This window comes from Balaenoptera ricei, chromosome 11 (genome assembly GCF_028023285.1).
Source record: "Balaenoptera ricei isolate mBalRic1 chromosome 11, mBalRic1.hap2, whole genome shotgun sequence".
Taxonomy (NCBI): domain Eukaryota; kingdom Metazoa; phylum Chordata; class Mammalia; order Artiodactyla; family Balaenopteridae; genus Balaenoptera; species Balaenoptera ricei.
This window is the reverse complement of record NC_082649.1, coordinates 67,709,116-67,722,121: the sequence shown is the minus strand read 5'-3', so window position 1 is coordinate 67,722,121 and position 13,006 is coordinate 67,709,116. Positions and strand designations below refer to the sequence as shown.

The following is a 13,006-nucleotide window of genomic DNA, read 5'->3' as shown; positions in this document are numbered from 1 at the left end:
AATAAGCAGCTCAGGGACTCAGCAGGGCTGTAGGGCATTAGAATCAGTACATTACCACATCCTGGGATCTGTGTTTGGTGGGGAATGGTTTGGCCTGCACCCAAGGAGGGAAAGGAAAGCCAAAAATACCAGGATATTCCACTTCCCTCCACAGGTGACCTCTCCCCAAGAAGGGAAGAAAGGCAGAACAGTCAGGCCAGTGGGGCCTTCACAGCCCTCTGGAAGAGGGGACTGGCCAACAGGAAGGCCCCTATTTGGTGCTCACTGGCCTGAACCCCCGGGGGCATTGGCTCAGAAGGCTACTTGGATCCTTTGAAGAATGACTCTGCACACACTTTTATAATCAGAAACTTGCAGTTTATTTTGAATAAACCACTCAAGGTTGAGCAGATGACATCACCTCAACTTTTTCTTTGAAGAAAACAAAGATATATGGTAAATTCATGAAAACACTGTGCCTTCCTTTGCAGGGCAGAAAAAATCTGCCTGACCTTTTCCATCTTCCTGATGTTAACAAGAGACAGCCACTTGAGGCACAAAAGAAAGCTCTCCACAGATCAAGGGCTGCAGGCTACAGTCTGGGCACAGAACCTCCTGCAGCTCCAGTGGTTGGGGCCACAGCTGGATGCAAATGCACTATGTGGTAGCTGTGCAGTCCAAAAAATGCCCAGGGCGCCGAGGGTGTGACTTAAGGTGCAGAGTTGCAACTCAGCTCCTGCCGCTGCCATGGCGGTGAAACAGAAAGGACTCAATGCAGAGGTAAAAGCTCCAGACACCAGGATCTTCCATGGGCCAGTGCAGCAGTCACACCCCACCCCTAGGTCCCACAGCAGGCACTCTCCTCCTTCAGTTAGCTCAGCACTGTCCAACTCTGGGTTCATCTGCTATACTCGTAACTCGTCCTACCGCTCCACCCCGTGGTCCCTTCCTTGCAGGAGATGACAGGAAGAGGCAAAACCTGACCGGGGAGAAAGGGAGCCTGCAGCCGGCTATGTACCCCATGACTCCAAGAGTTACAGCTGTCCTCTGCCTTCAAGAGTGATTCAGTTTACAGCTTACATGGTACCTGGGAAATTACCGACTGAGGTGAAAATGTTTGAATATCAAAGAATTTCCAACACAATATTTATTCACAGATCTCCCAAGCAACTCTTCCAGGAGGTCAAGGAGGCCCTATCGAGTATGGACAACTCTGCCAGCCTCAGAGTGGAGGCACTGAAAAAAGCCATAGAAACCCCAGGAATCACAGATGTAACTTCTGAAAGGCCCACAGGACTAGGTTCAGGACAGGTAGGACACCATGCAAACCACTTGTTCCTCTGCACTGTGAAAAAGCTGGCCCTTTTCCCTGGCCCGCCCCTTGTGGTACAGGAGCTGGGACCACAAATCAAGAACCGTGCTGGCCTCAGACTCCCAGACCCTAGAGGTACTGTCCTCCAATAGCTGAAACCAGGCAAGGGGGAGTGCCACCAACCCCTAGAGTGGGTAATGGAGATATACACTCCAGGTTAACATAAAAACAATTTGTGCAAACAAGGTCCCTGAGCCAGGCAGACCAGAGTCCTTGGGAGGACCATGCTGAACTCTGACCCTGACGTTCACCAGAGGAAAGTGTAGTAGGACAGTGTCAGGTATGGCTGTGTGTGAACCTGGTCAGAGTCACACCACGGGAACACTGGCACAAAAGAAGGAACCAAGGTAAAACAAATTTATTTGGGGGAACAATTCCCTTTAAAAGTGGATCTCTATCTTTAGAAAACAAAAGAAAACTGTGCTGAACTCACATCCCCTGGTCTGGAGGGCCACAAGCCCACCTACGTGTTCGGCTGTGGGCTCTGGCCTGAGTAGCCAGACCCAGGTAAAGCTCACTTTCAAGAATTAAGATGAGTCCACAGACACACAGTGCCATCAGACAGGATGACACCCCATGGCAAGACTCTGTTCTGTACTGTCTCCTCACTGCCAACGTAAGGCAGTGCACCTGACCACAAAAGGGTCTACAAGGACCAGGCAGGAGGCATGATGTGATTCCCTGCGCTCCATGCCTATAACTCAGGCCACCTCAATTTCCCACCATCTGCCACCCATGCTCTTCCCTTGGGACTCTAGCTGTGGCCAAACACATATGAATCTGGCAAGCAAAGACCACCGGGGCCCTCTTGCAGTAGAGATTCTGAGGCAAGGTGAGCGGGCAGCATATGTTACATTCTAAGTAAAATAGCTAGAGGTTAAAACACTCCAATGCCAATTTATTTTTAAAAAGGGTTCTGTGTAATTCTATGGTTTGTCTGCCCCCTCTTTTTTGTATAATTGTACAACCTTTGAAAATTATAAGTTGTAATGATCTAATCCTATTAATAGTCATTCAGAAAAAACTTTCCCTCCCTCCCAACAACCATCCAGGGGGAATTAAAGGTCCTGAGAAGAGGCCAATTCAACATGGCCTCTACCCTGGGAAAAACAAAAAGCGAAAAGATGAGGGAAAAAAAAAAAAACAGAAATCGACTAAGAGGTGTGTGGCCAGTGTCTCTCAGGAGTGGGGCCCTGGCTGTTGCCTGGGGTTGTGAAAGGCAGAGCCTGCAGCATGCAGTACAGCAGCCGGGAGACCTCGCAGCCACATCTTCCTCACTCTGGCACGTTCATGTCCCAACCTAGGTGTCATGGAAATCCTTCAGCAGGGTTCTCCTCCGCTGCTCTGCTATGTGCATCTGGTTCTCTAAGTCCTGCACCAAGGAAGCAAGATAGGTGCTTGCATGGCCCAGTCCCGTGAGCAGGGAGCAGCTAAAGCCACCCCACCCCTGCCCCCCCTGCCACAGACTCCAAGAAGTCAAAAGCACTGACCTTCCCACCCTTCTCAGCAGCAGCCTCCAGTCCACATGCCAACTACCATGTTACCTATTACCACACCAGCCCTCCCTTGCCTGCCAGAGGATTCAAGAGGACAGCACTTACCCCTCTGTCATAGCTGTCTGCACGCTCCACCTTCCACGACAGGTTTTCGATCTCAGCCTCCAGCTGAGCCTGCTGGTATTCAAACTGTATGGGTAGAGCAGGAGGGTCAAAAGGAGAGGGGGCTGTAGCCGGGGCAGGGCCTGCAGATGGGAGGGGCAGATGCAGCACCTCAGGCTCGCATGAGCTATAGACAACCCTGATACTGTCCTCAGAGAGCAGTGCTACTTCCTGTACCCAGAGCCAGAATCCAATCAAAAGGCTACCTATGGAGTACAGCCATGTGGCAAGGCCACACTCACCCTCCGCCCCCAAAGAAAAGGGAAGAACTTAAGCCACTGAAGAGAATCCTCCCAACATACAGGGAAATGGATGCTGCAAAAACAAGTCAAAGTGGATATTCACAGACACTGTATTCACTGAATACTTCGTTTTTTCAGCCCTTCTGAAAATCAAGAGTCTTAAAAATTTTCAAACCATTTGACTTAGTAATTATATACCCACTGCACAAATCAGTTGCACAAAGAGGTTTCCCAATGTCTTATTTATGATAGTGAAAAACAGAAACAATAAATGCCCCAAATGTTGGTACAACCATATACTGGAACATTTATGCAACTATTACAGAATGGCATTTTCCAGCCTGGTAAATAACGACAGCTGCAAAAACAATTAGTTGTAACAAAAAAATGTTATATATATAACCTTGATTATAGAAATAATATTAATTTTAAAAGGCTGGAAAACGCTAACAGTGGTCATTTCTTTCTGGTGGGATGATGAATGATGTAAATGTTTTTCTAAGTTTTTCAACGTTTAAACAGTAAGTGTGAATTACTTTATAATTGGGGGGAAACAACCCAACATCTAAGATGAAAATTAAACCAAAATGCAAAAAAAGTCCACTATATTTAGGAACATGCAAGCTGCATATCCTCCCAAAGCATGGGCACTTGCTCCCAAGTGGCAACAGACATTTTCAGCCAGTCACCCCAAAAATATAGTTGTTCACGGGCTTCAGTATATCTGCCTTCCTATTACACAAAATACCAGCACCTGAGATCTACTTTGGAAATGCCTAGGGGAGAAACAAAATTTTACAATTGCCAGTTTTGATTTTGCCCTCCCAATAACCAGGCGTCTGGTCCTTGCTCTCCTGCAAAGTGCAGGTAGAGAAGGGCACCTCTGAAGCTAAGAGAACAGAGAAGAAGAATCGCTTTGCCTTACCAGCTTCTTCCTGGGTCCAGACTCCATGTAGTATGCATATGGGTACGTGTACTGCAGGGTGTATCGACACTGCAATAGAGAGAAGAGAAGGGACCTGTATCTATGACCCTAACTACATGGATCTCAAGTGGCTTTTACAGTTCTTACCCCACCATGCAAATTAGCCTGGCTCAACGGGTATGGGCCTGAAAGAAATGAGGCCAAGGCAAATAAAAGATGAATTGTGGGACAACATGGCAAAAACTGAAACAAAAATGGTCACAGAACACCCACAGTTCCTTTTTCACACTGTGATTTATTACCAGCAGCTCCCTCAACGGCTCTTCCCTCTTGAGTCGGACATCAGAGTCCACACATCTATCTCAATACTTGTCCAAAGACAATCTCTTATTTTCCTTTGAGTGATGCATGGATGGGACAAAAGAAAAAAAGGGCTCTAGTTTTCCCTGCAGTTCTTTCCCTGCAGGCAGAGGCACTGGAATACTCTTCTTAAAATCCCCTGAACATCCACAGAGGGCTGGGTCCTCAGTGGGCACAGCCCAGCAAAATGTGGACCCATAAGCAGGAGCATGCAGGACTGTACAGGGTGCTGAGCCCCCTGCCCCCTACAGTGCCTCCCACCCTCAGAGGTCTGGGTCTGACAGGGCTGGGCATCAAACCAAGGACTGGAAGAGTGAGGGGGTACAAACCTTGGCCAAGAGCTTGGCAGCATTTTGTAGGTACTGCCAGTCGATCCACGTCCCCAGATTATTCATGACCCTCTCCTGAATCTTCTCGTGAATCCGCTGGTATGTCTGTGCCTCCAGCTGCAAGCTCTTGTTGTGGTTTTCCCACTACAGGGTTCAGAGGAGGGAGAAAGCTGCAGGAGTCCCAGGAAGGTGGAGATCCAAAAGGAGTTCAGAATGGCCACATCCTCATCTAGCTGATGGGGACTGTGTGTCCTTGGGATTGCAGGAGGGGGGCTTCCTCAGTCCACACTACCAACCCTGTCCAGAGCAGCTGTCTGCCTGCCAAATCACTCTACCCCACTGCGGCAATAGGCCTTGAGCCCTGAGGATGAAGCAAAGCTAGGTAACTACAGATCTCTTGTGCTTAGAAACCAAATGTCGCATGCTCTGTGGACTTCTGAAGGGTCTTCCTGGGAAGAACTGCGCTCTGAATCTGACTATTAAGATGGCACTGGATTAGGGGGAGGGGCAAGATAGGGGTAGGGGATTAAGAGATACAAACTACTATGTGTAAAATAAGCTACAAGGATATACTGTACAGCGCAGGGAATATAACCAACATTTTATAATAACTATAAATGGAGTATAACCCTTAAAAATTATGAATCACTATGTTGTACACCTGAAAACTATATAATACTGTCAGTCAGTTATACCTCATTTAAAAACAAACAACAAACATGGCACTGGATGGAAAAGACTGTCTGATGATCCTGCATTATCCTTCAATTCATCATTCAAACAAGGTCAGCATGTCCTTCCTTGTTGGCTGTGGCTGCCCTGTGGAGCCTGAAAGCCGTATCTATGGAGGCACCACCCAGGCCACTGCAGGAGTTCCACTTCCTGACTTCTGTGTGCGCATGCTGGCTGTAGCTACCAGTCACTGGGAATTTCACCCAGCAGGCCAAATGGAAGAAGCCCACCCTCCAGGCTTCTGGATGCCTACCCTCTCAAAGTAGAACAAGTACTTCTTGAGGGCCTCCCTGGCCTGGGCTTGCTGGCTCTGATTGACAATGTCAGGGTTCTCCTTGTACCGACTGCACTCATAGTACTCGCTGCCGTGGGTCTTCCAATCTCCTAGACACATCCAGCAGAAGTCTACACAGAACAGAGAAAGAAGTATTTACACACACGAGACAAGCCCACATTCCTCCAAAGTCATAGGCAAAGCAGGAAAACAGACCGATCCTGCCCCGGGGTGCGGGGGTGGGGGGGGCGGGTCACCTATCCAGAACTCTCCAAGGGCGCCTCTTTACAGAGGGAATGTATACCTCTCATCCCTGTCACATCCCACTGTCCCTGTAAGCCTGTCCTTGCTGATCTGAACAACAGCCTACGGATAGTCTCAGTTTCATGAACACATATGCTTTGTGCCGTTTAATCCAACACAAGCAGATGCTGACTGTACAAGGCCACTGGTCTGCTGTGTCAATGCCTCTGTGACAAGCAGAAGCTTGTCCAACTGAAGCCCACCTGGTCATTCAGAAAACACGTTTGTCCTCCTGACTATCTCCCACTCTCAACACCTGTCCTAGGTGTTGTACATGAAACTGGAAAGAAAGACTTTTCCCCCTTTTCTTCTGTCTTAAACAGCACATTTTTATGGGAATTCCCTGGCGGTCCAATGGTTAGGACTCGGTGCTTTCACTGCCGTGGCCCGGGTTCAGTCCCTGGTGGGGGATCTAAGATTCCACAAGCCACGCAGTGCGGCCAAAAAAAAGAAAAAAATAAAACGCACATTTTCATAAAACCCACCCAATAGTGCATACCCAGAATTATGACTCTGTTTCCATACTGAGGAAGCAAAGAGGGAAAAATAAAGATCCCCTATGGATGCTATACATCCGAACAACTATTGTGGCTTAACGGAGAGGGGCCAACCACGGTTCTATGTTCTGTCTCTGCCAGAGACCCCAACAGTGGTAAACGCTGTTTCCCAGGAATCACTCCATAAGTTGGCTCAATGACTTCCCAAAAGGGACTTCTGTAAAGTCTGGAGAAGCTAAAGCTAAAGCCAAATCAAGAGACCCAGAGGTCGTTCACTTCTCTTCTCCTAGGAGGCTTCATTGAACAGTGGCAATATTGCTTTCTCCTCAGTCAGCTAGGTTGTGTTTGATACTGTTTTAAATACTACTACATTGCTCAGGGTTGCCTGTACAGGTAGTACAACTATACAGCAATGCGAGGGATGGAAGTTAACTCTGGGCAGTAAGGGATGCGGGAGACTATGACTGAGGAGGGACACACAGAGGACTTCCTCAGTACTAGGAACGTGGTGGGTACTCGGGTGTTCATTTTGTCACTTCTCTTTAAACGGTACGTATGTCTTGTGCACTGTTCTAAGTGGATCATACATGTCCCTCTCTCATTCAAACATGCAGAAAAGCTAGGGTGGGATATCACTGAGGAAATATGCCACTACCCTCGGCCTATCTTCATTCTACACTTCAGGGTCACCACTCCAGTCTAAAACCTTGCCTCGTCTACTCTGATTACAGTGTGCTCCTGGGAGAACACAGGATTAGCATTAGTCAGGCTCATACAAAGAGAAACTCTCATGGCCTCCTGGTCGGCCTCTAAGCAGCTGTGTAAGAAGCCTATCTGGGGCTTCCCTGGTGGCGCAGTGGTTGAGAATCTGCCTACCAATGCAGGGGACATGGGTTTGAGCCCTGGTCTGGGAAGATCCCACATGCCGCGGAGCAACTGGGCCCGTGAGCCACAACTACTGAGCCTGAGCGTCTGGAGCCTCTGCTCCGCAACAAGAGAGGCCGCAATAGTGAGAGGCCCGCGCACCGCGATGAAGAGTGGCCCCCACTCGCCGCAACTGGAGAAAGCCCTCGCACAGAAACGAAGACCCAACACAGCCAAAAATAAAAATAATAAATAAATAATAAAAAATTAAAAAAAAAAAAAAAGAAACCTATCTGGACATATTTTCTACCTGAAGGAATTTTATTTCTGTACTTGATCCGGCAGGAAAGGAAAGCAAAACCAACAGGTTGTATGTAACCTACACCTGATAGATGACGGAGGCCTGAAAGGCCAAAACCCCCTCTGCAAACTTTATAAAACCTCAGAGGAGGACTTCCCTGGTGGCACAGTGGTTAAGAATCCGCCTGCCAACGCAGGGGGACATGGGTTCGAGCCCTGGTCCAGGAAGTTCCCACATGACGCAGAGCAACTAAGTCCATGCGCCACAACTACTGAGCCTGCGCTCTAGAACCCGCGAGCCACAACTACTGAGGCCTGCGCGCCTAGAGGCCGTGCTCCACAAGAGAAGCCACTGCAATGAGAAGCCCGCGCACCACAACGAAGAGTAGCCCCCACTCGCCACAACTCGAGAAAGCACGCGTACAGCAACGAAGACCCAACGCAGCCAAAAATAAATAAATAAAAAAATTTATATATATATTAAAAAAAAAACCTTAGAGGAAAACTATTATTTTACTGCCTCCAGTAAAACCATGTACAGCCTGCTTAAAAGGTATCTGTAAGGCAGCACAGATAAGCCCCATGCTACTTACCTGCCTTGGCAAAAATAAAAAGAACACACTAAAACCTTCTTCTTGGATGACTGAGGATTCATGAGGGTCTAATAGTCACCCCAAACTTGACTTCTGACTACATGTGTCAGCGAGACGGCAGTGGGATTATAAAAGGGACCGAAAAATAATAAATCAAGAAATCAAGAAATGCTTTATTCTGGTTATCATGACTATAAGTGACTGAGGCTGCCCTCTGTTTTATCACTTCACCACAAAAGCACTCACTAAACAAGCAGTGGAGACCCGTGCACAAGAAACAGAGACTGTGCCACTGGGCCTTGTACATCAAGCCTGGGACTCACCGTGTTTACACTTGGAGCATTGCTGTCAGAGGGAAACAGAAGAGAACATGTTAAGGGCACGCTGACCAAAGGCTCCACGTCACATAAGCAAAACGTACAGGCGTCTGCTCACCATGTGATTGCAGCCTCCGTTCTTCTCAATGCAGATGTTGCACTTGGGACACTGAGGAGACAGAAGGGTGCCATTAGGCTCACGCACCATCAGGCCGGTTCTAAGACAAATTACACAAAGCTCCTGGCACCCGTGCCCAGTAGCTCATCGTGCGAGCACTTCTGGGGAGGAGCATCTCACTTAAATGTGGCGGGTCGCTGAGGCTGGAACAGCAATTCAAGGAAATGAGGTCAGCATGTTTGGCTCTGAAACACTCCAAGCACCATCTGTCCCTGCCACGAGGCCGCTCAGATTAAGCACAAGCTGAGTCAGTAGAGAGCTTGCCTGCTTGGGAGGAATGCCAAAGCAGCATAAGAGCTGCCACACTGGACTAAGTTCTCATCAGCTTGCCTGAACTTCTGCTTCCCGGAGAGGCCAAGGAAATAACCTCTAAAGCTCGCTCTCATTTGAGAGATGCCAGCAACCCCAGGCAGCAATGCAGAGATCAGTCTGATGCTGTGCTCTTCCACCGCCATGAAAAGGACTATGCTTAATGATGTCATGGTCACAGCTGTGCTTGTGGGTGCATCAACTCAGCGTGTGACTGGCACAGGGTACAGCCTTGAGTGCTGAGTCATGCAGAACTCAAGGGGCTACAGGCCATGCTTTCCCATGGGAAGTTTCCAGAATGAGAACTGGGCAGGCCTGGGCTTGCATTAGAGTTCTGCTATTTATTACGTGTGGCTATCAACTACCTCCCTCCCAGGGCTGTTAAAGCTTGGGAGGCATTCAATAAAACCTAGTCTTCTTCTAATTAGTTTTCCTAAGGGTCAAACTTCTCCAAGCATTTCAGCAATTTATTAAAATAAATGCACTCGGTGCATACTATGATAAATTGCTACAAACTCTGCCAGGTCTGGGCAGCCTCCATCAAGAGCCCTGAGGCCCTGATCAAGAGCCTCCATCAAGAGCCCTGTTCTGCTCTCGGATGGTACATCTCCTGGGCAAGGCCCTGGGCAGCACTAAGGAGGGCAGATCCATGACAGGTAAGATACAGTCCTTACGTCTTTAGTGTGAGCACTAATGTAGTTGGCTGTTTCAGAGTCGTCTGCACACTTCGTGAGCCATTTCCGAATTGTGGCGCAGTCTGTGGGGGCGTGATACATCTGACGACACTTGAAACTTAAAACCAGAAAAGATAATCGTTAGGTCAGATCCTGTGTTTTTCATTTTCCTTCTGTCCAAGCCAACAGATCCTGAATTAGAGCTTTTCAAAGAGGTAACGTCACCTATCAAGGCATCTGAGACCTTTTCTTACCCAGGATTATACCGAAGTACTGTGTGAATTTCTCTCAATCAACCCAAATGAAATGTTTTAAATATCTTATGTGGTGTCAATCCTTCCTGACAGGATATCAAATTCAGAATTCAGCTTCCCAAAGGGCACGGGGACGCATTCTGAGAAGATACCTCAACTCAGGCCCAAGGCAGGAATGAGATCCAGTTCTGGGAGCCTTGGCTTATCTCCAAGTCAGATGTGCACACAGGATGCACAAGGCCAGCACTTGTGCAATCTGTAGGGGGCATGATACATCTGACAATGCTTGAAACTTAAAATCAGAAAAGAAAAACACTCCAACATTCATCAGGCCAGGCTCCCATGTTTTTAATTTCCCTTTTGTCCAAGCCAACACAACTTTATGGATAAAGGCTCTCAGGCAGGTAGCCTAACACATGTCCCAGGGAAAAGAAGTTCATAACGCAGGACACAAAGGATGGAAAGCAACCACATTAGTGGTTCTTAACCTTTGGTGAATCACAGACTCCCTCAATAACATCTTGAAAGGCAGGCACATATGCACACATACCACATTTTCTACATATTTTCTCTGAAGCCCCACCATGAATTTTCCAGGGAGGCGTGAATTGGGGACAGGTCTGGACCTAAATTATGGCTCTGCCATTACCTTGCACCTCAATTTCCTCACCTATAACATAAGAGTAACAACAGTACAATCATACACAGTTGTTGTGATAATGAAGGTAAAATCATCAGGACAGACCATTTCCTCTGGTAAGCCTTCAGTATACTTTAGCTATTCCCATCATGTCTACTGAATAGAGTAAACCCCAGGTAAATATAAACACATTTATGGATTATAGTGTTATAAAATTAGCAGAAAGGCCAAGAGAGAGAAAGATTAAAACGTTGATGGTTGTTGCTTTCAAATACAGCAGTATGTGAATTATCTGTGCAGGTAGATACACACCCATACAGACACGCAGTCTCTGGGCCATGAGTCTCAGCAGCATAAACCACAGCACATTCCCCAAGAATCTGTGCCCCTTTCTTGTCTCCAGACTGACTATTATCAAACATCTCATGGAATATGAGATGCTAGGTACAAACCCTGCCCACGTGGAACAGAGCTGCTCTTCTGGCTCAACAACCCTGCCTCTCCCAGCCCCATCCTCACAAGAGCAACAGCAGTGATGCTTTAGAGCAGGAGAAGGCACAAGCCCAGGGCTGCTCAGCACCCACACTCACTCTTACCAGAAGACCTCGTTGCACCGATTGCACTGTACTCGGCGAGCTCTGGGCTCCTGTACCCGGATAACCATGGGGCAGTCTGCACCAGGGCACAGCTGGAGCTGGTAGTGACTCTGTGAAAACACCAAGGGGGGGGAGTAATGAGGACATCCCCTAGTTGGTGCCTCCAAATTAGACCTCCCTGAGTACTCAAACGCCTTCTGTTCTTCCAGCTGATGACCTATATCAAGGGGCTACAGGAATTCAAGATGGATGTCGTGAAGACCAGACATTAGGCAGGTAGTGCAAATGACCTCTGTTTGTTTGCTTGTTTTTAATATTTATTTATTTGGCTGAGTTGGGTCTTAGTTGCGGCACATGGGATCTTCACTGTGGCATGTGGGATCTTTTGTTGTGGTGCGTGGGCTCTTCGTTGCGGCGTGTGGGCTTCTCTCTAGTTGTGGCACACAGGCTCTAGAGCACGCAGGCTTAGTTGCCCCGCGGCATGTGGGATCTTAGTTCCCTAACCAGGGATCGAACCCGAATCCCCTGCATTGGAAGGCAGATTCTTAACCACTGGACCACCAGGGAGATCCCTGAAAATGACCTTTGAATGCTTAGCTTAAACTAGGTAGCAAGCAACTCACTAGAGTGCTCTAAGATTAGATGACAAAATGGAATACAGAAGTGTGTCTCTGAAATGAAAGGGCATAGGGACCAGGGCTGGAAAGGAACACAGACCACTCAGCTGTGCATAAGACTCTGAGGGGCTCAACGACCCTCAGGCATCTACCAAAGGCAGCAAACAGCACAAGGAACAAGGCATTGCTTTTCCTGTGGCATGTGCATGAGACGACCCAGACCATTAATCAATCCAATAAACTTAGGCATGAAAGACAAAGACGAAAATTATGCTGCATGGACCCAACAAGCCTGAACAGGTAGTGCAATAGAGGGGAAGGACTCCAAAACTGACCATGCTGAAAACCTGAACAAGTTTTCAAATTGCCCAAAAAGCAACACCTCTTCTTTGTGCTGAATCACACAGTGAACTGAACAGAACAGCAACTCCTGAGATATGCCTGACTCATGTTTATCCCCTGACATACAATAGCTTGTTTAAGCAGCTTTGTATAAGGTGGGGATGCCTGACCATTCTACAAGAGAAAACCAAGGCTCAGAGAGGTAAAATAATGGGTCAAGGGATACATAATAAGGAAGCAACAGACCTGGGATTCACTAGCACTCTAGTAGTTTTCAACCTGTTTTAAAGCCGTGGAGCTCTTTCTTCAAACGAAAGCATCTACTGGCAGCCTACTCTATAAAGTAACTGGTGAGCATCTGATGAAAAGCAGGCCCAGGAAGACAGAGGGCACAACAGGGGCTGGGCATACCTCCACATAGTCCCTGAAGAGGTAGCGTCTGTATTTGTCTCTCAATTCTTCATTGGGCAGCAATGGAAACACGAAGTCCTCTGGTGTTCGAAGCGGGCAGTCCTGAGCCATGCAAGAGACACCTGTTGAATAAAGACAACCTGATGGACAACTGTATTGCAGAAGACACAACGATAATATATTTGCTGAGTTCAACCAACAAATTCAGATTCTACGTAAGGAACCCCTAAAGCATCAGAA

At 47.7% G+C, this 13,006-nt stretch overlaps 1 protein-coding gene across 4 annotated transcripts in view; it reads right to left on the bottom strand.

Moving 5' to 3' along the window:
• Positions 1 to 1,694: 1,694 nt before the first annotated feature.
• The window catches only part of ARIH2 (ariadne RBR E3 ubiquitin protein ligase 2), a 47,460-nt gene continuing 36,148 nt past the window's right edge, over positions 1,695 to 13,006 (bottom strand). For 3 of the 4 annotated variants that reach the window (XM_059939587.1, XM_059939588.1, XM_059939590.1), the window contains 10 exons: positions 12,767 to 12,888; positions 11,397 to 11,506; positions 9,907 to 10,024; positions 8,864 to 8,914; positions 8,752 to 8,773; positions 5,851 to 6,002; positions 4,866 to 5,009; positions 4,177 to 4,245; positions 2,953 to 3,036; positions 1,695 to 2,723 (listed from right to left, as the gene is read on the bottom strand). In XM_059939587.1, the coding sequence (XP_059795570.1) occupies positions 2,652 to 2,723; positions 2,953 to 3,036; positions 4,177 to 4,245; positions 4,866 to 5,009; positions 5,851 to 6,002; positions 8,752 to 8,773; positions 8,864 to 8,914; positions 9,907 to 10,024; positions 11,397 to 11,506; positions 12,767 to 12,888 (944 nt within the window). In that variant the 3' untranslated portion in view covers positions 1,695 to 2,651. Of the gene's footprint in view, positions 2,724 to 2,952; positions 3,093 to 4,176; positions 4,246 to 4,865; positions 5,010 to 5,850; positions 6,003 to 8,751; positions 8,774 to 8,863; positions 8,915 to 9,906; positions 10,025 to 11,396; positions 11,507 to 12,766; positions 12,889 to 13,006 lie in introns of all 4 variants that reach the window. The other variant, XM_059939589.1, reaches the window with a different exon arrangement.